The sequence below is a fragment of the Bos grunniens genome, chromosome 28 (assembly GCF_055505025.1).
Source record: "Bos grunniens cultivar Pamir isolate PY7600 chromosome 28, Bosgru_T2T1.0, whole genome shotgun sequence".
Classification (NCBI taxonomy): domain Eukaryota; kingdom Metazoa; phylum Chordata; class Mammalia; order Artiodactyla; family Bovidae; genus Bos; species Bos grunniens.
This window is the reverse complement of record NC_141192.1, coordinates 33,157,635-33,185,433: the sequence shown is the minus strand read 5'-3', so window position 1 is coordinate 33,185,433 and position 27,799 is coordinate 33,157,635. Positions and strand designations below refer to the sequence as shown.

Genomic DNA, 27,799 nt, shown 5'->3' with positions numbered 1-27,799 from the left:
ACCCAAAGTGGAAGCGCAATTCCCGAGTGGGGCGCAGAAGCCTTCCGCGCATGAGCAATTCCACCTCCTTTCAGTGGTCGCCATTGTCCACCTCACGCCCCCGGGGGGAGAGGACTCAGGAGCCTCCAGGTCCGCTAGGCGCCGCAGAGGGCGGGCCTGGAACCTGCGCGGGCCAGGAGCGAAGGCCGAGCCCCTGCAGGTGTGTCGGAGGCCTCACTACGGGCGCTAGGCCGGGTTGGGGGGAAGCCGGGTTTCCGCGGCTGTGCCAAGTCGGGAAATCTGGCAGCCGACGGCCGCCCCCCTCTACGCGCCGGACTGCCCTTAGAGGAGGCCTGGGGAGGAGGCCAGGCAAGGGGCCTGGCGTAGGGACGGTTGTCTGCGGCCTCGTTCCTCCCCAGGAGCCGCGTTTCTCGACCTGCGGGAAAGGGGTGGCTGGAGGCGGCCTGGGGCGCGCGAGACAACGGCCGATTGTGACGTGTATCCCAAGCCCGTCACGTCCGCGCCGGCGCGTGGGCGGCGCTGGCTGCTGGAGACGTGGCGCTGTGAAACCAGAGGGATCTGGGCTCAACTCCAGAGCCCGCCGGTAAATGGGCAAGTTAATCCGGGTAGGACTCTGATACTCATCTGTAAGAGTACAATAGCCTTTAGCGTCGTTTCTTGTATTAAATAGGGAAGTGTATATGAAGTATGATAAGGCTTCAATAAAGGTGAGCTGCTTTTCTCATTATGCTGTTCTTTTCATTATTGGCTCATTTAATAATAACCATCCTTCGAATCGGTATTAACCACCTCCATTTAATAAATACAGATACTAAAGGTTCAGAGAGAGAAACTGGTTTAGCCATCATTAGCAGGTGGGATTTAAATTCTGATTTGTTTTACTCTGTATTCATGCTGTTTCCCACCCTGAAGTTTTATTTAATACAGTGATTGTCCCTGAGCACCACCAGCGTGTCATGGATCTAGTCTTACCTTAGTGTTAGTCGCTCAGTAGTGGCCGACTCTTTGCGACCCCATGGACTGCAGCCCACCAGGCTCCATTGTCCATGAGATTTTCCAGACAAGGATGCTGGAGTGGGTTGCCATTGCCTTCTCCAGGAATCTTACCTTACAGTATTCTATTTTCCTTAGAACCCCTGTGTAAAAGGTTAATTAAGGCCCTTCTGCATTCTCTGACCTGTGTATTCTCAGATGACTGTTAAACATGGAAATTTAAACCATAGTTGAAACCCTGAATTTTAAGTTTTACTGGAGAAGCTAAGAATCGTATCCAAGCCAGGTCGGAAATGGGACAGACTTTTTAAAAAGATGAAAACTGCGGTTTCATCCATGCTCCATATTATTGAAGGTGATATCATGCCTCTGATTGGATGGTGCATCTAGATTTAGTAAGTAGACGTTTTGTAAGTACCAGGGCGGCTGGAAGTGGTGTCCTCTGCATATGGGAAGGACCTCACATTATGGCATCTAGTTAACTTTTGCTCGCTACATGAAGTGCCTGTTTGGGGATTATGGTGCCGAATTGTTATTTTAGAAGTTAAATTTTTGTCACTGTGAACAGATTAGATGGCTGTGTCAGAATTCATTAAGGCCTATCTGCACTTTGTTTGCTCTAGGCCCCAGTCCAAGGTTGGAGGGGACAGTGCATTCCCTGGTTCTATTGTATCTGTGGTGTTGAATTGAAGATTTACAGAATTAGAATAGTACATGATTGTTTAAAATTACCTAATTCCTTCTCATGTTAAAGATAAAAGCATAGAACTAAGACTGTCACTAGGTTTGTTAATAGAGCTTAGCAGAGCTGGAGCCTCCCTGTCACTACACCATTTATAGTCAAAACAAAATTTTTGAAAAAGTGATTTTGGAGAAAATGAAATTTAGGAAGAAGAAACATCCTATTTTTGAGAGCTTTGAAGACTTTCTAACCTTGTGGGGTTTATAATATTGATAGGCAAAATTGTTATGTAACTTAAAGATTTTCCATATTAATAGATATTTCTCTTTACAAACATTATTTGTAATGCCGGTGTAGGGTTCCATACTTTGGATATATATTATATACCTTGATTAACTAATCTGCTATTATTGGACATATAAGTTTTCAATTGTTTGTATTATTTAGTAATGGACACATAATTTTTGAAACAGCCAATAGGAAAGCATGTTTAGATTCAAAAATGTTCAGATTCATCAAGATTGTATGAGTCACCAATGGACAGGTGGGTACTCCTTTATCATGGTCCTTCCTATTCCTTCGTGTGGCTCAAAAGGACGTTTTCCCAGAGGTTTATCTTTTACTAAAATGTTGTATGTAAATTTCTCACAGGTGATCCTGACTTCAAGATAAGGTCTCTTAGGACTTCTGTCTTTCAACTTTTCCTCTCCTGACTTCATAGTTTCTATACTTTCCAATAGCAGCAGAAAATGAACAAGTACAGGGTAAGTCATTTATTTACCTCTTTCTTTATTTCACTCTGTAAGTTTTCAGTGAGTTTTATGAAAGAGAGCCCATATATTAAATTAGAAATGTGGAAATCATTAAAAATCACCTTTGGGGAAGATATTGTTTGAATACAAGTTACAAGGTGTGTTCTGGGAACCCCAAGACCCTTCCGTGAGTCTGTGAGGTCAAAACATAATGTGTGTGCTCTGTCATCCCTGACTCTCTGTGACCCCATGGTCTGTAGCCCGCCATACTCCTCTGTCCATGGAATTTTCCAGGCAAGAATAGTGGGGCAATTTGCCATATCCTTCTCCAGGGTTTTCTCCAACCCAGGGATCGAACCCAGATCTCCCACACTGCAGGCAGATTCTTTACAATCTGAGCCACGAGGGAAGCCCCTCAGAACATAATGCTGCTGCTGCTAAGTCGCTTCAGTTGTGTCCGACTCTGTGTGGCCCCATAGATGGCAGCCCACCAGGCTCTGCCATCCCTGGGATTCTGCAGGCAGAAACACTGGAGTGGGTTGCCATTGCCTTCTCTGTCAAAACATAATACCAGGATACAAATTGCCTTTTACACTGATGAAATTAGCACTGATAGTGTAAAAGCACAGCTGCCTACCTGGCATAAATCAGGATGATGACACCAATGACTATATTCCTCCACAATACGTTGCATAGTTAAAAAAAATTGCCACCTTTACTTAAGGATGTCTTTGATGAAACAGTAAAAGTTATTAATTTTATTAAATCTTGACCTTTGAGTACACATCTTTTTCTTACCCAGTGGGATGAAATGGAAAGTTCATAAATTTGCTGCATACTGGTATATGATGGTTGGTTGTCTTGAGGAAAAGCACTTAAAGTGATTGATTTGTGAGCTTACCTAGCCACTTTTTTTCATGAAATCTCATTTTTATGTGAAAGAGCAACTGACAGACAAACTATGGTATTCACGTGGTATTCATACATTTTCTCAAAAATGAGTGAAGTGAGCCTGTCAATGATGGGAAATACCTGTTTGTGTTTGTTGCTAACATTAAAAGTGCTTTCAAGTGAAAATCAGAATGTTGGAAAACTTGCAAAGTTAACAAATGCTAATATTTAAAGATTTTTCTGATGAGATTGATAAGAGTATTAATGAATGTGATTTTTAATGTTAATAAAGTGTGTCAATATTTGAGCAATATTTCTGATGTATGTGCTCAAAGGTAAACTCAAGCAATGTAAGAGAACAGCATGTTAAAAGTGAGGAAGAAGGAATAAGTTGATTAAGGAATGCCACTCTAAAAAGTAATATTTGAGGAATATCTTGAATTAAGTGAGATATCCAGGTAGAAATCTGGAGGAAAAGCATTCTTCATAGATGGAAAAGCAGATGCAGGCACCCTGAGGCATGTTCCAAAAACAGTATTGAGAGAGAGGTGAACTTGGGAGACAGCAGTAAAACTTAAGGTCTAAGAGGTAGAGGGAGTAGAATATGTAGGATTTTACTGGCTATAGAAATTAATTTTTTATTCATTAAATTATTTTAAAAATCATACTTTATGCAGTCAAAATAATATACATAACATATAATTTAGGGAATACTAATTAAGTAATACCACTCTATGTCCTGTCTGACTTAAGCAATGAAAATTACCCTGTGTACCCTTCCTTAAATCTCATCCTACCATTAACCAGAGAAAATTCTGAATTCTGTGGTAACCATTTCTTTGCTTTTTGAACTTAATTTTTAAAAACAAAACAGCATACTTAGCAATTAATGAAATTCCTGGCCGTTTGGTGAGTGCTTGATGTAGTTTGTCTTACATAATCCTCTCAGCCAACTTGGGAAGTGTTATTACCACCATGCCATACATTTTCAGTGTGGAAATTTTCTTTTATTGACTAGAAATCATAGCCTTTCGGCTTGAATGTGGGAAAAATAGAGACTCTAGAAAGAGGGTAATTTTTAACCTATTCTACAGTTCTGCTTTGGTCAGTATTGAACACATTTAAAAAATTTCCTTATAGTATTAATTCAGGGGTGGCACATGACGTTTTTCTTACCTTAGTCTCTGTAACTTACTGCTGAATGGTCAGTTTGGGACAACAGAAATAATTAGTAACCTTTTTGTTTTCTGAAATAATTTTAAGTGCAGTCATCACTACAAACTCTTGGAAAAGTTTAATTTATGCAGATAGTTTGATTTTTAAGGGATTTTGGCCAAATTAGATCTTTCTTTTAATTATTTCTTGCATCTCTCAAGTTCTACTGGCATCAGCTTTTATCTGTTTGAAAATAGCATTTTTAGTTATTGTTTTTATTCTGCTTGCCTGTTGTTTTAGTGAGGGTCTGCTGGTAGAAATTCTCAGTTTTCTCTATATGAAATATCTACAAAGAGCTTTTTCATTGTGTGTGGAAATCTTGATTGACAGTTTTTACCTTTTAAAACATTGAAAACCATTCACTGTCTTCTACTACTAGTACTATTGAAAATTCACCTGTTAACTTTGAAATAAATTTGTCTGGGGCTAGCTGCTTTTTAAGATAACTTTTATTCTAGTATGTTTTATGTATATTTCTTTTTATCCTACTGAGATTTATTGTACTTCCTTTGGATTGAGTATTTGAGTATTTTGAGTATTACATTGTATTTTCTTTATTGACTTTGAAGCTTTATGTGTTATTTTGTTTACTCCTTAGTCTGGAGATTACAACATGCACCATTAAAATAATGGTGTCTTCAAATACTATACTCATGAACAGTGTAATGAACTTTTATCAGTATAATTCTCTTTATACCCTCAAACCTTATGGTCCTTATATCTCACTTTTATATTTTTTAACCCCCAATACTTGTTATTTTGCTTTAAACAATATTAATATTCTAAAGAAACATGTGTGCACATGTGTAAATAACTCTTACTGTTTATATATGTATCTGCTTTGGGAGCTCATTATTCCTTCCTATGGGTCTAGGGTTCTCTCTTGGTATATTTTCCCTTCAGTCTAAGCAACTTATTTTATTATTTCATGTATTCTGCACTGATGGTGACAAATCTACTTAGCTAGTCTTTATGAAAATGTCTTTATTTCACTGTGGTTTTTGAATGATATTTTGCTAGGTATAGAACTGTGTTGAGAGTTTTCTGTTTCTGCATTTTTAGGATGTCTTTGTCTTTTGGCTTCTGTTGTTTCTGATGAGAAACTTGTCTTCATCTTACTGTTATCCACCTGAATATAATGTGTTTTCTCCTCTGTGCTTCAGATTTTCATTCTATCTTTAGTTTTCAATAGTTAGACCATAATGTACATAGGCATGATTTGTTCTGTATCTCTTTTGAAGAATGACAACGATTTATGGGTTGTTGCTTTCTTATCATTTTTTTTTTAATTCTCAGAACTCACTCTTCAGATATTTTCTTTGCCTCATCCTCTTTTTCTTTCTAAAATTCCAGTTACACAAATGTTGAAGTATGTACATACTGTCCCAAATGTTCAGATGATCTATCTAGTTGAGGTTTGTTTTGTGTGTGGGGTCCCTTGGGTTGGCTGTTTCTATTCAGCTGACTTTTTTCAAGTTTATGGCTTCCTTCTTTTGTTCTGTCAGTGTTCTTCATTCATAAGCCTGTAAAATCCACATCTGATATTGTATTATTCAGTTCTAAAAATTCCTGTTTTTTTCTCTTTGTTTTTCTTTATCTGCTAAGATTCCCCATTATTTCACTTGTATTTTCTATTTTTTTCACTAGGTCATTTAATTTTATTTATTTAGTTTTATTGTAATTACTTTAAAGTCCTTATCTGCTAATCGCAAATCCAGGTTAATCTGTAGGTCTGTTTCAATAGACTCCCTTGTTCAGTATGAATCAAAATGTTCTACTTCTTTGCATGTCTCCTATTTCTTTATTTTATGCTAGACATTATGTGTAAAAGTACAGTAGAGATTGAAGTAAATAATACCTCCATAAAAAGGCACATCCCTTCCTCTGCTTGCTAAGTCACATATGTAGTTGAGCTGGCCCTGGGCTTTAAATTAGACACAGTTCTTCACCAACATCAGATGATTTGAGGGCAGTATCAAGGCTTCCCTTCAGCAGGGCTTGGGTGGTGAACACCACCAAAGCTCCATTGATGTGCTTTATAGCCTAGCATTCAGCTTTTCTTTCAGGTGACTGAGGAGTTCCTGCCCTGTAGAGCTTTTAGCACCTGAGACATCTCATTCTGCCCCAGTGCCCTGCTCCCAGCCTTTGCAGGGTCATTGCCATGTACTTAGAGAAAAAAACATCTACTTCTGCTTTATTGACTACACCAAAGCCTTTGACTGTGTGGATCACAACAAACTGGAATATTCTTAAAGAGATGGAAATACCAGACCATCTTACCTGCCTCCTGAGAAATCTGTATGCAGGTCAAGAAGCAACAGTTAGAACTGGAAGTGGAACAATGGATGGGTTCAAAATTAGGAAAGGAGTACGTCAAGGCTGTGTATTCAGTTTGGTTCAGTTCAGTCACTCATTCGTGTCTGACTCTTTGTAACCCCATGGACTGCAGCATGCCAGGCCTCCCTGTCCATCACCAACTCCTGGAGTTTACTCAAACTCATGTCCATTGAGTCAGTGATGCCATCCAGCCATATCATCCTCTGTCGTCCCCTGTGTATTGTCACCCTGCTTATTTAACTTCTATGCAGAGTATGTCATGCAAAATGCTGGGCTGGATGAAGCACAAGCTGGAATCAAGATTGCTGGGAGAAATATCAATAACCTCAGATATGCAGATGACACCACCCTTATGGCAGAAAGTGAAGAGGAACTAAGTCTCTTGATGAAAGAGAAAGAGGAGAGTGAAAAATCTGGCTTGAAACTCAACATTCAAAAAACTAAGATCATAGCATCCGGTCCCATTACTTCATGGCAAATAGATGGGGAAACAGTGGAAACAGTGACTGACTTTACTTTTTTGGGCCCCAAAATCACAGCAGATGGTGACTGCAGCCATGAAATTAAGACGCTCCTTGAAAGAAAAACTATGACCAACCTAGGCAGCATATTAAAAAGCAGAGACATTACTTTGCCAACAAAAGTCCGTCTAGTCAAAGCTATGGTTTTTCCAATAGTCATGTATGGATGTCAGAGTTGGACCATAAAGGAAGTTGAGCGCCTTAGAATTCATGCTTTTGAACTGCCGAAGAATTGATGCTTTTGAACTGTGGTGTTGGAGAAGACTCTGAGGGTCCCTTGGACTGCAAGGAGATCAAACCAGTTAATCCTAAAGGAAATCAGTTCTGAATATTCATTGGAAGGACTGATGCTGAAGCTGAAACTCTAATACTTTGACCACCTGAAGCAAAAAGCTGACTCATTGGAAAAGACCCTGATGCTAGGAAAGATGAAAGGCAGGAGGAGAGGGAGTGACAGAGGATGAGATGCTTGGATGGTATCACCAACTCAATGGACGTAAGTTTGAGCGAGCTCCGGGAGTTGGTGATGGACAGGGAAGCCTGGCGTGCTGCAGTCCATGGGGTCACAAGAAGTCGGACACGACTGAGCGACTAAACTGACTGATGGGGGGAGATAGTATTTGTATTTCAGAGCATCCATATAAATTATGCTTTCCTTTGGTTCCAGAAACTGTTTCCCCAGCTTAAAATGAACTTATTACTTTGTGACATTTGATAGGAAGTAAAAAAGTTCCACAGATACAAAGCTTCTGTTTGGGGACCTCTTGAATATGAAATCCCCATTCAGTTACCAGGTAGTGTCAGCAGGCAAGTTGGTGTTGGCTTGCTTTGTGACCAGAATTCTTAGGGATTCTGATACATCACACAAGATCATAAGCAAACATTAAATGTTTATTAAAAGTTGAACAGTTTCCTCTCTTACCTGCTTGCCCTGGAGAATGAAATAAATTGTGGTTTTCTGTTTGCTTTTGAAATATTTGTCTCTTCTGAATTTTTTCCTTTGTTTACCTTTAGATTCTCAGATCTCTGACTTTAGAAAATAGTTTTGTAGGTTAGGGGCTTGTTCTCGTTGTTAAGGTAAGATCAGTTTCTCTTTTGCTCCTCTACATTCTATCAGGAATTGTTTCTTTATCCTTATTTTAGAGATGCTAGCCCTGAGGTGCTTTTGCTTTACATTTTTATCCTGGCTATGACATTTGAAAATGCCCTGAAAATTCTAAGCAGGGGTAGGACTTATCTCAATTAATTTCACTTTTTTCTTGGATCTCTTAAAAAATATTTATTTTTGGCTGTGTTAGGCCTTCATTACTGTGCAGACTTTCTCTAGTTGCAGCAAATGGGGGCTACTCTCTAGTTGCAGTGTGTGGGTTTCTCTTGCTGCAGAGCATGGGCTCTAGGGCATGTGGGGATTCAGTAGTTTTGGTTCCCAAGCTCTAGCGCACAGGCTAAATAGTTGTGGCATGCGAGCTTAGTTGCTCTGAGGCATGTGGGATATTCCCGGATCAGGGATCAAACCCATGTCTCCTGCGTTGGCAGATGGATTCTTTACCATTGAGCCACCAAGGGAGCCCTTGGATCTTTACCCTTCAAATTCTAGTGCTTAAGTTAATATTTGATACTTTCATATAGCTGTTTTTATTGTGTTTGTGGTGGGTTGCTTTTTGCTTTTTCTTTTTTAAAATTGAAGTGTAGTTGATTTATTTATAATTGTAGTAACACACACACAACAAAATTTACCATCATAACAAATTTTAAATGTATAGATTTGTGGCATTAAGTATATTCGCATTGTTGACCAACTGTCACTTTCACCATTCCCCCCATACTTCGGGAAACACCATTCTACTCTCTGTCTGTATGAATTTGACTACTCTAGGTGCCTCATATAAGTAGAATCCTATAGTATTTGTCCTGGCTTATTTGACTCAGAACAGTGTCTTTAAGGCTCATCCATGTTGTAGCATGTCACAGGATTCCCTTCCTTTTAGGGCCAAATAATATTCCATTGTTTGATACATATTACATTTTGCTTATGTAATATACATAATTTTGTTTACACTTGTTGGTGGACACCTTGGTTACTTGTACATTGTAGCTATTGTGAATAATGCTTTTATTATGAACACTGATGTACAAATATCTGTTTGTGACCCTGCTTTGAATTCTTTTGTATGCATAACTAGAAATGGGATTGCTGGATCATATGGTAATTCCCTGGTGGCTCAGCAGTTTTAAAGAATCTGCCTGCCAATGCAGGAGACACGAGTTTGATCCCTGGTCAGAAAGATCCCCTGGAAGAGGAGATGGCAGCCCACTCCAGTATTCTTGCCTGGGAAATCCCACAGATGGAGAAGCCTGGTGGACTACAGTCCATGGGGCTGCAAAAGAGTTGGACATGACTTATTGACTAAACAATAAGAATTCAGTTGTATGTGTGTACCCCATATACCAGTTGACAAATATATAGGTTGTTTTGGTTTTGGGGGGCAATTATGAAAAGAGCTGTTATAAACATTTGCATTCAGATGTTTGTGTGTACCCAGATTTTAATTTCTCTTTGGGTAAATACTTCAGCATGTGCTTACTTGGTCATATGGTATTGTTATAATTAATTTTATAAGAAACTGCCAAATTGTTTTCTTGAATAGCTTGTGCTCTTACTGCAATGTATCAGAGTTCCACTTATTTCCCATTCTTGTCAGCACTTGGTATTTCAGTTTGCTTTTTTCCTAAAGTTATTTAGATAGGTGTGCTTTGCTATCCCATTGTGGTTTCAATATGCATTCTTCTAATGACTAATGATACTGAAAATCTTTTGATGTGCTTGTGTTATCCATATATCTTCTATTGTTAAGTGTCTCTTCAAATCTTCTGTTCATTTTTAAATTGGGCTGTTTTCTTAATGAATGTTCAAAATTCTTTATGTATTCTGTATACAAGAACAATACTTTGTTAGATTTGTGATTTTCAAATATTTTCCTCACTATTTGTGGCTAATCTTTTATTCACCTAACACTGTATTTCACTAAAATGTGATGAACTCCAGATTTTTCTTTTTAATTTCTTTTGGTATCATGTCTAAAAAGTCTTTAAAGTCACAAAGACTTTTCTTCTAAAATAATTTTGTAGTTTAACATTTTATATTTAGATCTATACTTGATTTTTGTATGAAGAATAAGTTACTGACTAAGGTTCATTTTGTGTATGGATCCCCATTTTTTTCATTGCCACTTATTGAAAAGCAAATGATATATGTTATCTTAACACATATTAACTTAGCATGTATATGATACAGAAAAAGTTAAAGATGTGCTTGTACATGAGTTAATATGCAAACATACATGTACTTACTGTCTGCTGAGAGGGCCTGTAAGCAGTGACATCTCAGTAGCCATGAGCAAACCTTGCACACAGGTCTTGGTTTCTAAGTATCATTCTACAATAAAAGGAACCAGAATTCCACAGAGAAAATGATTGATTCTAGGGCAAAGGCAAGGCTAACATAAAATAAGCCCAGAGCATTTTGTAGTATTAGAAATTAAGGACTTCTCAAAAGCACAGTGATGGGGACATATCAAATGGACATAGGCACCAACCCCAAAGAGCTTCTCATGGCAAGTCCAGTTCAGTCGGCCAGTAGTGTCCAGCTCTTTGCAACCCCATGAACCACAGCACGCCAGGACTCCCTGTCCATCACCAACTACCAGAGTTTACCTAAACTCATGTCCATCGAGTGAGTGATGCCATCCAACCATCTCATCCTCTGTCGTCTCTTTCTCCTCCTGCTCTCAATCTTTCCCAGCATCAGGGTCTTTTCAAACGAGTCAGCTCTTTGCATCAGGTGTCCAAAGTATTGGAGTTTCAGCTTTAGCATCAGTCTTTCCAAAGAACACTCAGGACAGATCTCCTTTAGGATGGACTGGTTGGATCTCCTTGCAGTCCAAGGGATTCTCAAGAGTCTTCTCCAACACCACAGTTCAAAACCATCAGTTCTTCAGCACTCAGCATTCTTTTTAGTCCAACTTTCACATCCATACATAACCACTGGAAAAACCATAGCCTTGACTAGACGGACCTCTGTTAACAAAGTAATGTCTCTGCTTTTTAATATGCCATCTAGGTTGGTCATAACTTTCCTTCCAAGGAGTGTCTTTTAATTTCATGGCTGCAGTCACCATCTGCAGTGATTTTGGAGCCCCCAAAAATAAAAGTCAGCTACTGTTTCCCCATCTATTTGCCGTGAAGTGATGGGACCAGATGCCATGATCTTAGTTTTCTGAATGTTGAGCTTTAAGCCAACTTTTTCACTCTCCTCTTTCACTTTCATCAAGAGGCTCTTTAGTTCTTCTTCACTTTCTGCCATAAGAGTGGTGTCATCTGCATATCTGAGGTTATTATTATTTTTTCCAGCAATCTTGATTCCAGCCTGTACTTCTTCCAGCCCAGCGTTTCTCATGATGTACTCTGCATATAAGTTAAATAAGTAGGGTGATAATATACAGCCTTGACATGCTCCTTTTCCTGTTTGGAACCAGTCTGTTGTTCCATGCCCAGTTCTAACTGTTGCTTCCTGACCTGCATACAGGTTTCTCAAGAGGCAGGTCAGGTGGTCTGGTATTCCCATCTCTTTCACAGTTTTCCACAGTTTATTGTGATCCACACAGTCAAAGGCTTTGGCATAGTCAATAAAGAAGAAATAGATGTTTTTCTGGAACTCTTTTGCTTTTTCCATGATCCAGCGGATGTTGGCAATTTGATCTCTGGTTCCTCTGCCGTTTCTAAAACCAGCTTGAACATCTGGAAGTTCTTGGTTCATATATTGCTGAAGCCTGGCTTGGAGAAGTTTGAGCATTACTTTATAAGATGAGTACAATTGTGCAGTAGTTTGAGCATTCTTTGGCATTGCCTTTCTTTGGGACTGGAATCAAAACTGACCTTTTCCAGTCCTGTGGCCACTGGACTTATGACAGAGCTGGAACAATTTGAGCAACAAAATAAATAACATGGTATTGGATTCTAACCCTAAGTAATAAATATTTGAGACCACAGTGATATAAGTAAATGATTGAATAAATAAATGGGAAGAAGAGAGCCCTCTGAAGAATTCCAAATAATATATCTAGATTCTACCCCCTCTTGGAGATGGGGCCTATTCCCTCCTTTCTTCAATAGGGGCTAGACTTAGTGATTGCTTTCAAAGAATACAGTATGAAAAGGAGATACAGTTACTTTACAGTAGAGAAAACTGGCAACCACTACCTTACAAAGTGATCCAGGTTAACGTCACCTGTGATATGATGTACCCCCTGATAATACTGTGATAAGAAGGGCTCTGGGTTATTCTCCCAGAGAATCTCAGTCTAATCGAACGGAAAAACACTAGACAAAATGCAAATTAAAAGGTATTCTAAAAAGTATCTGTCTAGTATTTCTCAAAGTTGTCAAGGTCATAAAACACAGGAAAGACTGTCACAAACCGTAAGAGGTATGACAACTAAATGCAATATAGTATTCTGAATTAGATCATGGGATGAAAAAAGGGACATTAAAGAAAAGACTGGTGAAAGTCTGGAGTTTGATTAAGTGTCCATTGTTCCAGCACTGTTTTTTGAAATGACTGTTTATCCACTGAATTTCTTTTGAACCTTTATCAAAATTATATGTGTGGTTCTATTACTGGATACACCTTTTTTGTTCCACTGATCCTGAGTGTTTATCCTTTTGCTAATAACACAATTAATACAGCTTTGTGATAAGTCTGAAATCAGGTAGTGGATTTGCTGATATTTTGTTGAAGATTTTTGTATCATAATCATGAGAGATACTGGTTGGTAGTCAATATGCTGGTAAGTGTTTTAACGATCAGAGTTTTAGGTACTGAGAGAGAAACCTGGTTTTGTATTCTTTACCAACTTTTGTGGTATAAATACCCCTGCTGTGGCTAATTTCAAGCTACAAAATAATTTTAATCAATTGCTAAAAATTTAACAACCAGCACTCTTAATCTGGTACAAACAGGTGCCAACCTCCACTGTAATTTTCTTTTATGGTAATGTTTCTGTTAGGTTTAGGTATCAGGGTAATATGAGCTTCATAAAATGAATCGAGAACAGTTCTCTCCTCTTTGTTTTATGGTAGAGACAAAAGAGAGAAGTCAGTCATGTCTGACTCTTTGCAACTCCATGGACTGTAGCCTACCAGGCTCCTCTGTCCATGGGATTTTCCAGGCAAGAATACTGGAGTGGGTTGCCATTTCCTTCTCCAGAGGATCTTCCTGACCCAGGGATTGAACCCAGGTCTCCCACATTGCAGGCAGACGCTTTATTGTCTGAGCCACTAGGGAAGATTACATATAATTGGTATTGTTTTGCCATCAATGCTTGGTGGAATTCACTTTTGACACCATTTGGGCCTTAAGATTTGTTAGAAGGTGTTATTGGTTTTAATTGAAGTGAAATTCACATAATATTGACCATTTTCAAGTATACAATTGGGTACAATTTAGTATATCCACAATGTTGTGGGACCACTACAACATATAGTTCCAAAACATTTTCACCATCCCAAAAGAAAACCCCATTCCCATTAAACCGTTGTTAAACTATTCCCTCTCCTAGCCCTTGTCTCTGTGCATTTACCCATTCTGAATATTTCATATAAGTGGAATCATATAATATGTGCCTTTTCTGTTTGGCTTCTTTCATTTAGCATGTTTTCCAAATTCATTCACCCTGTACCTTGTATCAATACTTCATTTTTATGAAAAATAATATTCCATTGTATGTTTATACCACAATTGTTTATCAGTTCATCCATTGATTGAGATTCAGGTGGCTTTCACTTTTTGGCTTTGTGAATAGTGCCACTATAGCTTTTGTGTATGAGTATTTGTTTTCAAATCTGTTGGGTATGTATCTAGAAGTGGAATTGATGGGTTGTAGCCTTTGACTGTGTGGATCACAGTAGACTGTGGAAAATTGTGAAAGAGATGGGAATACCAGACCACCTGACCTGCCTCTTGAGAAACCTGTATGCAGGTCAGGAAGCAACAATTAGAACTGGGCATGGAACAACAGACTGGTTCCAAACAGGAAAAGGAGCATGTCAAGGCTGTATATTATCACCCTACTTATTTAACTTATATGCAGAGTACATCATGAGAAACGCTGGGCTGGAAGAAGTACAAGCTGGAATCAAGATTGCTGGAAAAAATAATAATAACCTCAGATATGCAGATGACACCACTCTTATGGCAGAAAGTGAAGAAGAACTAAAGAGCCTCTTGATGAAAGTGAAAGAGGAGAGTGAAAAAGTTGGCTTAAAGCTCAACATTCAGAAAACTAAGATCATGGCATCTGGTCCCATCACTTCATGGCAAATAGATGGGGAAACAGTGGCTGACTTTATTTTTGGGGGGCTCCAAAATCACTGCAGATGGTGACTGCAGCCATGAAATTAAAAGATGCTTACTCTTTGGAAGGAAAGTTATGACCAACCTATATAGCATATTAAAAAGCAGAGACATTACTTTGCCAACAAAGGTCCACCTAGTCAAGGCTATGGTTTTTCCAGCAGTCATGTATGGATGTGAGAGTTGAACTGTGAAGAAAGCTGAGTGCTGAAGAATTGATGCTTTTGAACTGTGGTATTGGAGAAGACTCTTGAGAATCCCTTGGACTGCAAGGAGATCCAACTAGTCCATCCTAAAGGAGATCAGTCCTAGGTGTTCTTTGGAAGGAATGATGCTAAAGCTGAAACTCCAATACTTTGTCCACCTCATACGAAGAGTTGACTCATTGGAAAAGACTCTGATGCTGGGAGGGATTGGGGGCAGGAGAAGGGGACGACAGAGGATGAGATGTCTGGATGGCATTACCAACTCGATGGACATGAGTTTGAGTGAACTTCAGGAGTTGGTGATGGACAGGGAAGCCTGGTGTGCTGCAATTCATGGGGTCGCAAAGAGTCGGACACGACTGAGTGACTGAACTGAACCGAATGGTAATTGTATATTTAACTTTTCAAGTTATTGATGAACTTTTCCATAGCAGCTGTACCATTTTATATTCCCACAAGCAATGTATAAGGATTACAATTTCTCCACATCCTCCCCATTACTTGTTATTTTCTGTTTTTTTTTTTTTAACACCCATAATAAGGAATGGGAAGTGATATCGTGGTTTTGATTTGGCTTTTCCCTGAAGACTAATAATGATGTTGAGCATCTTTTCATGTGCTCATTTGTATAACTTAAAGAAATGTCTGCTAAATTTCTTTGCTCATTTTTTGTCAGGGTTACCTTTTTTGTTATTGAATTTTTAAGTATATTTTATATATTCTGGATAATATACCTTAATCAGATATATGATTTGCAAATATTGTATTCTGTGAGTTATATTTTTTCCTGTTTTGGTACTATTCTATGATGCATGCAAATTTTAATTTATTTATTATATTTTCTTGGTTGCCACACTGTGTGGCATATGGGATCTTAGTTCCCAAACCAGGGATCAAACCCATGCCCCTTCTATTGGAACTACAGAGTCTTAACACTAGATCACCAAGGAAGTCCCTATAAAAGTTTTAAAGTTGGTAAGATCAGTTTATTTTTCTTTTAATGCTTGTACTTTTTGGTGTCATATCTTGAATCTGTTGTCAAATTCAAGATAAGGAAATTTATTCCTATGTTTTCTTCTAAGTTTTATATTTTTAGCTCTTAATATTTAGGTCAGTGATCTATGTTGTATCAATTTCTTTATATGCAGTGAAGTAGAGGTCAAGTTTTCTTCTTATGCATGTGGTCATCTAGTTGCCAGTGTCATTTGTTGAAGAAATTATTCTTTCTCTATTGAATGGTCTTGTCTTCCTTGTTGAAAATGAGGTGGCCATAGATGTATGGTTTTATTTTCAGACTCTCGTTTCTATCTATTGGACAATATGTCTGTCTTTATGCCAGTCACACTGTTTTGATACTGAAGCTATAACAGTAAGTTTTTTTTTAATTTTTTTAGTATAAATTTATTTAATTTCAGGCTAATTACTTTACAATATTGTATTGGTTTTGCCATACATTGACATGAATCCGCGACGGGTGAACATGCGTTCCCCATCCTGAGCCCCTCTCCCATCTCCCTCCCCATAGTATCCCTCTGGGTCATCCCAGTGCACCAGCCCTGAGCATCCTGTATCATGCATTGAACCCGGATTGGCGATTCGTTTCATATATGATAATATACATGTTTCAATGCCATTCTCCCAAATCATCCTACCCTTGCCCTCTCCCACAGAGTCCAAAAGACAGTTCTATACATCTGTGTCTCTTTTGGTGTCTCGCTTACAGGGTTAACGTTACCATCTTTCTAAATTCCATATATATGCGTTAGTATACTGTATTGGTGTTTTTCTTTCTGGCTTACTTCACTCTGTATAATTGGCTCCAGTTGCATCCACCTCATTAGAACTAATACAAATGTATTCTTTTTAATGGCTGAGTAATACTTTATTGTGTGTATGGAGAAGGCAATGGCACCCCACTCCAGTACTCTTGCCTGGAAAATCCCATGGATGGAGGAGCCTGGTAGGCTGCAGTCCATGGGGTCGTGAAGAGTCAGACATGACTGAGCGATTTCACTTTAACTTTTCACTTTTCATGCACTGGAGAAGGAAATGGCAACCCACTCCAGTGTTCTTCCCTGGAGAATCCCAGGGGCGGGGGAGCCTGGTGGGCTGCCGTCTATGGGGTTGCACAGAGTCAGACATGACTGAAGCGACTTAGCAGCAGCAGCAATACTCCATGGTGTATATGTACCACAGCTTTCTTACCCATTCGTCTGCTGATGGACATCTAGGTTGCTTCCATGTCCTGGCTATTATAAACAGTGCTGCGATGAACATTGGGGTACGCATGTCTCTTTCAATTCTGGTTTCCTTGGTGTGTATGCCCAGCAGTGGGATTGCTGGGTCATAAGGCAGTTCTATTTCCAGTTTTTTAAGGAATCTCCACACTGTTCTCCATAGTGGCTGTACTAGTTTGCATTCCCACCAACAGTGTAAGAGGGTTCCCTTTTCTCCACACCCTCTCCAGCATTTATTGCTTGTAGACTTTTGGATCGCAGCCATTCTGACTGGCATGAAATGGTACCTCTCTGTGGTTTTGATTTGCATTTCTCTGATAATGAGTGATGTTGAGCATCTTTTCATGTGTTTGTTAGCCATCTGTATGTCTTCTTTGGAGAAATGTCTGTCTAGTTCTTTGGCCCATTTTTTGATTGGGTCATTTATTTTTCTGGAATTGAGCTGTAGGAGTTGCTTGTATATTTTTGAGATTAGTCATTCGTCAGTTGTTTGATTTGCTATTATTCTCTCCCATTCTGAAGGCTGTCTTTTCACCTTGCTTATAGTTTCCTTTGTTGTGCAGAAGCTTTTAATTAGGTCCCATTTGTTTATTTTTGCTTTTATTTGCAATATTCTGGGAGGTGGGTCATAGAGGATCCTGCTGTGATGTATGTCAGAGCGTGTTTTGCCTATGTTCTCCTCTAGGAGTTTTATAGTTTCTGGTCTTACGTTTAGATCTTTAATCCATTTTGAGTTTATTTTTGTGTATGGTGTTAGAAAGTGTTCTAGTTTCATTCTTTTACAAGTGGTTGACCAGATTTCCCAGCACCACTTGTTAAAGAGATTGTCTTTTCTCTGTTGTATATTCTTGCCTCCTTTGTCAAAGATAAGGTGTCCATAGGTGCATGGATTTACCTCTGGGCTTTCTATTTTGTTCCATTGATCTATATGTCTGTCTTTGTGCCAGTACCATACTGTCTTGATGACTGTGGCTTTGTAGTAGAGCCTGAAGTCAGGCGGGTTGATTTCCTCCAGTTCCATTCTTCTTTCTCAAGATTGCTTTGGCTATTCAAGGTTTTTTGTATTTCCATACAAATTGTGAAATTATTTATTCTAGCTCTGTGAAAAATACCATTGGTAGCTTGATAAGGATTGCATTGAATCTATAGATTGCTTTGGGTAGTATACTCATTTTCACTATATTGATTCTTCCGAACACGGTATATTTCTCCATCTAATAGTGTCCTCTTTGATTTCTTTCACCAGTGTTTTATAGTTTTCTATATATAGGTCTTTTGTTTCTTTCGGTAGATATATTCTTAAGTATTTTATTCTTTTCGTTGCAATGGTGAATGGAATAGTTTCCTTAATTTCTCTTTCTATTTTCTCCTTATTAGTGTATAGGAATGCAAGGGATTTCTCTGTGTTGATTTTATATCCTACAACTTTACTATATTCATTGATTAGCTCTAGTAATTTTATGGTGGAGTCTTTAGGGTTTTCCATGTAGAGGATCATGTCATCTGCAAACAGTGAGAGTTTTATTTCTTCTTTTCCAATTTGGATTCCTTTTATTTCTTTTTCTGCTCTGATTGCTGTGGCCAAAACTTCCAAGACTATGTTGAATAGTAGTGGTGAGAGTGGGCACTCTTGTCTTGTTCCTGACTTTAGGGTCGAAATGCTTTCAGTTTTTCAGCATTGAGGATAATGTTTGCTGTGGGTTTGTCATATAGCTTTTAATATGTTGAGGTATGTTCCTTCTGTTCCTGCTTTCTGGAGGGTTTTATCATAAATGGATGTTGAATTTTGTCAAAGGCTTTCTCTGCATCTATTGAGATAATCATATGGCTTTTATTTTTCAATTTGTTAATGTGGTGTATTACATTGATTGATTTGCAGATATTGAAGAATCCTTGCATCCCTGGATAAAGCCCACTTGGTCATGATGTATGATCTTTTTAATGTGTTGTTGGATTCTGTTTGCTAGAATTTTGTTAAGGATTTTTGCATCTATGTTCATCAGTGATATTGGCCTGTAGTTTTCTTTTTGTGTGTCATCTTTTAACAGTAAGATTTTAAGTAAGTGGGAGTCCTTTGATTGTTTCTTTCCCAATTTTGTTTCACTGTTAGAGACTCCTTGCAATTCCGTATAAATTTGAGGATTGGCTTTTCTATTTCTGTGAAGGAGTCATTGAGATTTTAATAGCGATTTCATTGATTCTATAAATTCGTTTGAGTAGTACTGTCACCTGAGCTATATTAAGTCTTACAGTCTATAAACACATACTATCATTTCTTTTATTTAAGTCTTTAATACTTCCAGCGATGTTTTGCAGTTTTCAGTGTGTGAGTCTTATATACTCCTTGAGTAGATTTATCCCTAGGTATTTTATTCTTTTTGATGCTACATTAAATGGAATTGTCTTAATTTCTCTTTGGGATTTTCATTACTGGTAAATAGAAACACAACTGATGTTTGTGTGTTGATCTTATAATTCTGAAATGTGCTGACTTTGTTTATTAGCTCTATTTTTGTGGATTCTTAGGGATATTCTATATGTAGTTTTGTCTTTCACTACTGAGTATAAAGTTAGCTGGGATAGAGGTGGATTAAAAATATTATCATTTTGAGGTAGTTCCCTTCTATTTCTAGTCTACTAAATGTTTTTATCATGAAAGTGTTGAATTTTGTCAAACACTTTTTTGCATCATCTGAAATGATCTTCTACTTTTCCCCCATTTGCTCTGTTAATGAAATTTATTGACTTTAGTATGTTGAGCCATTCTTGCATTCCTGGGATAAATCACACAAAATCACAGTGTAAATTATAATCTAATTTTTTTATTTTGCTCGATTTGATTTACTAGTAACTTGTTAAAGGTATTCATAAAAGATATTGTTATTGGGTAGAATGCTTTCTCAACTTCATTTAATCCTTTTTCTGAGGTTTTGTCTTGTTCTTCTGTGTGGAACATGTTTCTCTGTCTCATTTTGCTTAATCCTCTGTTTTTATATCTATGCATTTGGTAAATTGGTTACATTTCCCAATCTTAGAGAAGTAATCTTATGTGGAGATATTCTGAGAAACCCAGCAATATGTGCTTCTCATCATCAGAGCTATGAGCTCTAAGGGCTCCTTATGTATGGGCTACATGAATCCTTCCTTATTGTGGGCTTGACTGTTGTGGGCAGACTAACAGCCAGGGTTGACCCTCAGCCCTGTTGGAAGCCAGATCCTGCCTCATGCAGTGGCTACTGGCCCACTGTTGCGAGAAGCTGGGTCCCTGCCTAGCTGGCTGCATGTCCTATGGGGTTCCTGGACTGGGACCCAATGCAGCTGGCAGAATAGCCTGAAGTGTACTGGGATTGGTGACGGCTCACTGGTCGGCCAGTAAGCCTCTAGCACTAATAGGCTAGAGGGAGGATTCCAAAATGGTGCTTATTAGAACCAATGTCCTTATGGTAGAACAAGCTTCCAAAGTGGCTGCTACCAGTGTCTGTGTCTTCAAGAGAAGTTCCAGTTGCCTCCTGACTCTCCAAGAGGCTCTCCAAGATCTGTAAATGGGTCTGAGCCAGCCTCACTTCAGATTACTGCCTCTGCACTATGATTTGGACCATGTGAGATTTTGCATGTGTCCTTTAGAGTGGAGTGTCTGTTTTCTATAGCCCTCTGGCTCTCAAGTTTTACTGGCCTACAAAGCCAGGTGTTCTGGGGGGTTTGTCTTCATGGTGCAGGACCCCTCAGCAGGGGAGCGCAATGTGGGGCTTGGACCTCTGACTCCTTGGGGAGAACTTCTACAGTTTTGACTAGCCTCCCATTTGTGGGTCACCTACTCAGGGATGTGGGTCTTGACTACTAGAGGGGTGTCTCCACCCTCCTATATAGCTCATTGTAGTTCCTTCCTTATATATTTAGTTGTAGGGAATCTTTTTTGCTACTCTTCAGATGATTTTCAAAGATAGTTGCTCTGTAAATAGTTGTAATTTCAGTGTGCCTGTGGAAGGAGGTAAGCTCAGAGTCTTCCTTCTCCACCATCTTGGTCATTCTTTTTTACCACCTTTTATCTTGTACATATTTCTGTCAATGCACCTGCTATGCATATTGCATTTATGAATTTAATCTTTGCCTCTCTGTTGGAATGTAAGCTCCTTGATGACAAGAATAGTTGCTTTCAATTCATCTTTGTATCTCTAGCAGAGTTCTAGGCATGGAGTGATATCTTAGTAAATATATACTGAACAAACATTTTATATATGTGTAAAACAGGGTACAGGTAGCAGTATATCTTAACTCTCCAGAGTAAATCCTGTAGTTAACACATTAACAGCTAGTTTACGTGTCTTTTTAATGGTACTCTATTTTGATCACTTCCGTTTGAATTGAAATATGTTGTTTCAGGGACCAGTAACATTTAAGGATGTTACTGTGGAATTCACCCGGGAGGAATGGAAATTGCTGGACACTGCTCAGAGGACCCTGTATAGAGAAGTGATGCAGGAGAACTACAGTCACCTCATCTCAGTGGGTGAGGAAATCTTCTGCATCTGTAACTCCCAGTAGTTTGCATTTCCTTTCTCACTTACTGAAATTTGTAAATCCCCTGTAGGGTTGAATATTAGCATTGTTTTCAGGGTCAAAGTTGATTAATCCATTTTGGGTACCAGAAAAATATTTGTGTCCCCATGCACTCCCCTAATAGAATAAATTTGCCAAATCTATGTGAGACCTTCATTGTTCTGATCCTAACCTGCACTTCCTTATCCTTCAGAGTTTCTGTATTCCAAGTAATTTGTGTTATTTTATCTTTTCTATTAATAGGCTATTGTGCAAATAGGCCAAATGCAATCTTCAAGTTGAAGCAAGGAAAAGAACCATGGATATTAGAAGTACAATTTCCACGTCAGAACAACCCTGGTAAGTTAGAAATTATAACTTGTATAAGGGGGTTGGAATTGGTGCCTTTGATTTTTTGAAATTTTTTTTCAAGAATCTCTTTTTTAAATGTCCTTAAACTTTTGGAAATGATTGAGGATACTTGATCTGCATATGTAAGCAAAATAAATCACACCTCCAGTTTTTGCCTCCTCATCTAAATTCCCTCTTTCGTGTGGGGCAGATGGAGATGGTTGATTTTTTGTTTAAAAAAACATTCCCTCTTTTACTTGACATTTTTAAAGTAGATTTATTTCTTTTTCACTTAAACTCTCATTTTGTCTTTTTGCTAGAATTTCCAGTTACTCCTTGGCATTAAAGTATGCAGCTATAATCTTAAAGTGTTTATAAAATCTATCTTATAAAATTTTCACGTGCCATTTTTCCTCCTTTCATTAACAATAAAATGCCTTAGATTTTCAGCACCCATTTTAATTTACTATTCTCTCTTTAATCTCTGAAATTGGATTATAAATCATTATGCCTTTCATTAGCTATATTATTTCAGAGCTGATACAAAATACACCTAATTTTCTGTCAAGAACTAGTCTGGCCCTTTATTGCCTGCTGCATCTTATTTTTCCTTGTGGCCCCAAAACATGTGCTAATCTTCATTTTATCTGCTCTCAAGTGCTTTTTATACTTAAGGTCTTATTTCATGAGTATCCCAAGTTAACCTTGCACACATCCCTATCAAATAACTTTGTGTTTTCCTTACAAGTGCCATGAAATTCTAACCCAAAATCTCTACTCATAAGCTCACTTTTTTTCAAGCATTTAAAAATGAATAAACATGAATGTCTGTCAAGATTCTAGAATGACGTTGAATAATTACCCTTTAAAGATCATGTAGAAAATTGAAGCAGAGATGTGGGAGTTAAGATATAAAAGCAGAATAAGACTAGTGTTGAGTCACAGATGCAGTATGTGGCGATACTGAAAATCTCTGGTGCTACAACTGAGAATTCATTCTGTGGGATGGCTTGTACTCTGCTTTTTTTTAAATCTTTTTTTAAAAACCTTTTGGATGTATGTGTTTCTGGGTCTTCTGAACCAGCCAACTAGAAAAAGAAGAATTTTCCTCTAAACATGAGGAAATGGATATTCTGAGAAGGTCACTTTAGTGTTGACATCTAGATTGTTGGGTATGGGCAAAGAGGAATAAAGTGGAAGTTTATAGTCTAATTACTAGAAATCCTAACACTATAAACTAGGTTTGAGAGGGTAAAGACCTATACTTAGCTCCTTCATCAAATATAATCTTTCCTTTGATATTTCCAGTGAATACAGTTGTCTACTAATTTTCCTTATCACCCTACTTACTATTCATTCTCCTTAATGGGCTCACATCATGCTCTGTGAGTCTCACATTCTTGTTCAGCAGCACTTTGAATACCTTTTGTTTTCTGCTCCCTATTCTTTGTGTTTTTTGGTGGTTTTTTTTTGTCTATACTTTCTCCTCCAAGGTTTTAAGGTCATATTTGTAGTGTCAAAGTTACCTGAATTTATAACTAGATCTCTCTCTCTTTTCTATAGCAGGTTTTAGTGTTATTTATATGTTTTTTCTAAGCCACTGAGATAGAGGAAGTTTGCACTTAAGAACTCCTTCATTTGAGAATAACAGCCTGAAACCTAAGAATCCACCCTATGACCATAATAATGTGTTAAGATGTATAAAGTATTAAATTTTGGATTCCTTTGTAGAAGACCTATGCAATACTCATGACCAAGGAGCAAGATGCCCAGAAAGCCAAGCTGAAAATTCAAGGCAAGTTCAAGAATTCAATTTTGAGATTAGAAGCTTTTTAAGAAAGGGTCTTAATAGGGGTACTGGAAGTGGAACAGCACTAGTTAACGATAATTGAGAAAACTGAAGCAAATTCCAAAGAACATAATCCAAATGGGAAAGCCCTCTTTCATAATAGAGACCTTTTATAATTCAAGATCAGGAGATTAAAACTCTGAAACAGTCTTTTGATTCTTCTTATTTACATAATAATAGAGGCTTTACTATACAAAGTCAAGTTCAGGCAGTTGAGAAACCTGGAGAACATAATGTAAGTGACATACCTTCTACCAAATGTTAAACCACAGTATATGTCAACATAGAATATTCACAATGAAGAAACCCTATGAATCTAATGAATATTGGAAAAACCTCTAGAAATCGGTTCTCAGAGTTACTTGGAAAATATACATAGCAGACCCAACCCCCACCCCCTCACCCCAAAGTCTTATACATTAACGAATTTGGAAATTTCTCTCTAGGAATGGAGAACTCAAGAAACATCAGAAAACTCATACCAATGAAAAAACCTATAAATGTAATGAATGTGGAAAGGCCTTCTACCAGAAGTCTATCCTCATAATACATGAGCATACTCATTCAAAGGACAAACCCGGTGAATGTGAGAAATCTGTTTCTCAGAATGGAGACCTCACAAGACAACCAAAAACTCCTACCAGAGAGAAGACCTATGAATGTAAAGAATGTAAGAAAACTTTCTACCATCTGTCATCTCTCAGTAGACATTTGAGAACTCATGCAGGAGAGAAACCCTACGAATGTAATCAGTGTGAGAAATCCTTCTACCAGAAGCCACACCTCATGGAACATCAGAAAACACACACAGGAGAAAAACCCTTTGAATGTACTGAATGTGGGAAGTTCTTCTATGTTAAGGCATACCTCATGGTACATCAGAAAACACACACAGGGGAGAAACCATATGAATGTAAGGAATGTAGGAAGTCCTTTTCCCAGAAATCACACCTCACAGTACATCAGAGAACACATACAGGGGAGAAACCCTATAAATGTAAGGAATGTGGGAAATTCTTTTCTAGAAATTCACACCTCAAAACTCATCAGCGAACTCACACGGGAGAGAAACCTTATGAATGTAAGGAATGTGGTAAATGCTTTTACCAGAAGTCAGCCTTAACAGTACATCAGCGAACTCATACAGGGGAGAAACCCTTTGAATGTAATAAATGTGGAAAAACCTTTTACTATAAATCAGACCTCACTAAACATCAGAGAAAACACACAGGGGAGAAGCCCTATGAATGTAATGAATGTGGTAAATCTTTCTCTGTGAATTCAGTCCTCAGATTACATCAAAGGACTCACACAGGAGAGAAACCCTATGAATGCAAGGAATGTGGAAAATCTTTCTCTCAGAAGTCACATTTTGTCATACATCAGAGAAAACACACAGGAGAGAAACCCTATGAATGTAAGGAGTGTAAGGAAACATTTTTTCAAAAATCAAAACTCACTGCACATCAGAAGACACACACAGAAGGGAAAAGCTTATAAACAATATCAATTGGAGAATTCTTCTGTCTGAATTTGTCCTTCAGAATAATCAGATAACTCACACAAGACAAAAACCTTATGAAATATCATCAATATGGGAAAGTTGCAGCCAATTCTTTCATCATGGGGAGAAATTCTATAAATCTGTTAGGGAGAAATTTTTACCATATGTCAGACTTGTACTAAATTTCAGACAACATACATGGTAGGAATACTACAAATGGTAAAACACGAGGGAAACCTCTCTTTCAGAAGTCATACTTTATTGTATGACATTTAAACCATACAGGAGAAATCCTGTAAGAAAAATGAATATCAGGAAATTTCTGTCAGGGTAGCCATCATAAGTGAGGAATTTCTATCAGTATCCTGAGCATTCAGAAATCTTTTTATACCAGTTGGACTCATTAGCACATTCTAAAAAGAGATAATCACAAAGATTACAACATACATGGAAGGCTTTATCAAGAAGTGATGTTTCAGTGAATGTCAGATCAGTGATATAAAGTATAGAAACTTTTTAAAAAATATTTTAAATATGTGAAACCTTTTACACAAAAATTCTAAGAGAATATGTACAAGGGAACTACTTACACTAGGAGTCATGTTGCAGAAATCTGATTACAACGTTGTTTTAAAGAAACCTGCAAATGTCAGGTATATGAAGTTTTGTAAAAAGCACAAATAAATTGAAAAATGTGATATCATTAACACATGTGAAAAGTCCTTTAGTATGTAGGACTTACGTGTGAATGTCAGTGTGCTACAGAACACAGATTGTGGATGTTTGATGTGCACGTGAACCCATCCATGACTGTACATAGTGAAATATGTAGCCTTGTTTATTTCAGTAACTTTTATGTGTATGAAGATATCTCTCATTTAGTCTCAGCAGGGACTCCTGTTGTTAACAGAATGTATATTTAAGTGTAGTATTCTTTTAAAATTATAATGTGTCTTTTTCCCCCTCTTTCTGAATGGATATGGATTTTACTGAACTAACCCTTCAGAAAGAATATAAAAATGTTTCTGTAAAATTTGCAACTCTCTTATGGTTGGCCAAATTTTACACTAGGGATACATTTATAGGAAAAAGGTTTCCCTGGTGGCTCAGTGTAAAGAATCTTCCTGCCAATGCTGGAGATATGGGTTCGGTCTCTGGGTTGGGATGGCAACCCACTCATTCCTGTATTCTCGCCTGGGAAATGTCATGGACAGAGGGGCCTGGAGGGCTCTGGTCAATGGGTTCACAAAAGAGTTTGATATGACTTAGCAACTAAACAACAACAATAAGTTCATTTTTAAAAATAGCTGAAAATCCCTACACAATAAAAAATAATACTATGTGAATAAATATCTGTTAGTGTTGTTTTAGCAAGTTACAGAGCTGTCTGAATTTATATTTTGTATGAGAGTCCTAAATGTTCTTCACTACCTTTTTCTTTCTACTAGAAGCAACATGACATAGAGGTTAAGAGTATGGACTTTTGACTCCTACTGCCCAGGCTGTTTCTAGTATGAGGCACACACCTAACCTCTCTGTGCCTCAGTTTCCTTTTTCATAAAAAAGTGATAATAGGATTACTTTGAGTTGTAAATGAGTTAATATTTTTAAAGCACTTAGAGTAGTGTCTGAGACAAAGGAAGAGCTATATGTTAGATACTATCATAATAATTTGTATTTCTTGAATTATTCTGCAAAATAAAAGGTTGGCTACCAGCATTCGCCCCTCACTTTACTGCTGCAGTGCCTTGCTTTGATTTGGTTGTACATTTTTCTGCAAATGATTCAGATCTGGCCCACTGCCTGCAATGTTTTACCTTTATGAATGGTTGAAAAAGATTACTTTGTGATGTGAAAACTATGATATTCAAACTTATGTGTCTGTAAATTCAACTTTTGTTAGAACTAATAAAAAATGTTTGTTTTGCCTGTGGCTGCCTTCACATTACAGTAGCAAAGCTGAGTAGGCTAAAGAAGACCATATGCCCCACAGGGCCTAAGATAGTTACTTTCTGGTATCTTACAAACTCAAGTTTTCTTAGAGCTGAAAACATCACAGCCAACATAGAGGTATATTTTTATATATGGTATGTGTTTCAGAAATTATGCATATATCAGTTTGTGGGTAGGTGGAGGTTTTTTGCAGTATCTTTGTTATGTGCATTAAATATATATGTTACAAGACTATAAGCATTAGAGTTTTTTTTCAAAGATATGTTTTAGCTGCCGGACTGTCATAGCATCAAAACAAATACCCTGATGGAATGTAGCAGTAAATTATGAAATAAACATTGTCTAAATTAATTGATCCCTA

At 37.9% G+C, this 27,799-nt stretch overlaps 1 protein-coding gene across 6 annotated transcripts; it reads left to right on the top strand.

The window, feature by feature from the left end:
• Positions 1–27,799, top strand: LOC147343113 (uncharacterized). 6 transcript variants are annotated; one of them, XM_086381526.1, is made up of 7 exons: positions 486–707; positions 1,192–1,388; positions 2,327–2,439; positions 21,626–21,752; positions 22,046–22,141; positions 23,864–23,927; positions 24,428–27,799. In XM_086381526.1, the coding sequence occupies exons 3-7, from the start codon at positions 2,425–2,427 to the stop codon at positions 25,479–25,481; spliced, it is 1,356 nt and encodes a 451-aa protein (XP_086237652.1). In that variant the 5' UTR covers positions 486–707; positions 1,192–1,388; positions 2,327–2,424; the 3' UTR covers positions 25,482–27,799. The 6 variants fall into 6 exon arrangements, with proteins under 6 accessions (XP_086237649.1, XP_086237650.1, XP_086237652.1 ...); XM_086381527.1 differs by having other exon boundaries at positions 489–605; XM_086381523.1 differs by lacking the exons at positions 486–707; positions 1,192–1,388 and adding an exon at positions 1–199.

Excerpts from the sequence above, each read along its gene's own strand:
- LOC147343113 (XM_086381523.1), top strand. Across the intron at positions 22,142-23,863 it reads TCCACGTCAGAACAACCCTG|AAGACCTATGCAATACTCAT; the intron begins GTAAGTTAGAAA and ends ATTCCTTTGTAG. Across the intron at positions 23,928-24,427 it reads AGCCAAGCTGAAAATTCAAG|GAATGGAGAACTCAAGAAAC; the intron begins GCAAGTTCAAGA and ends ATTTCTCTCTAG.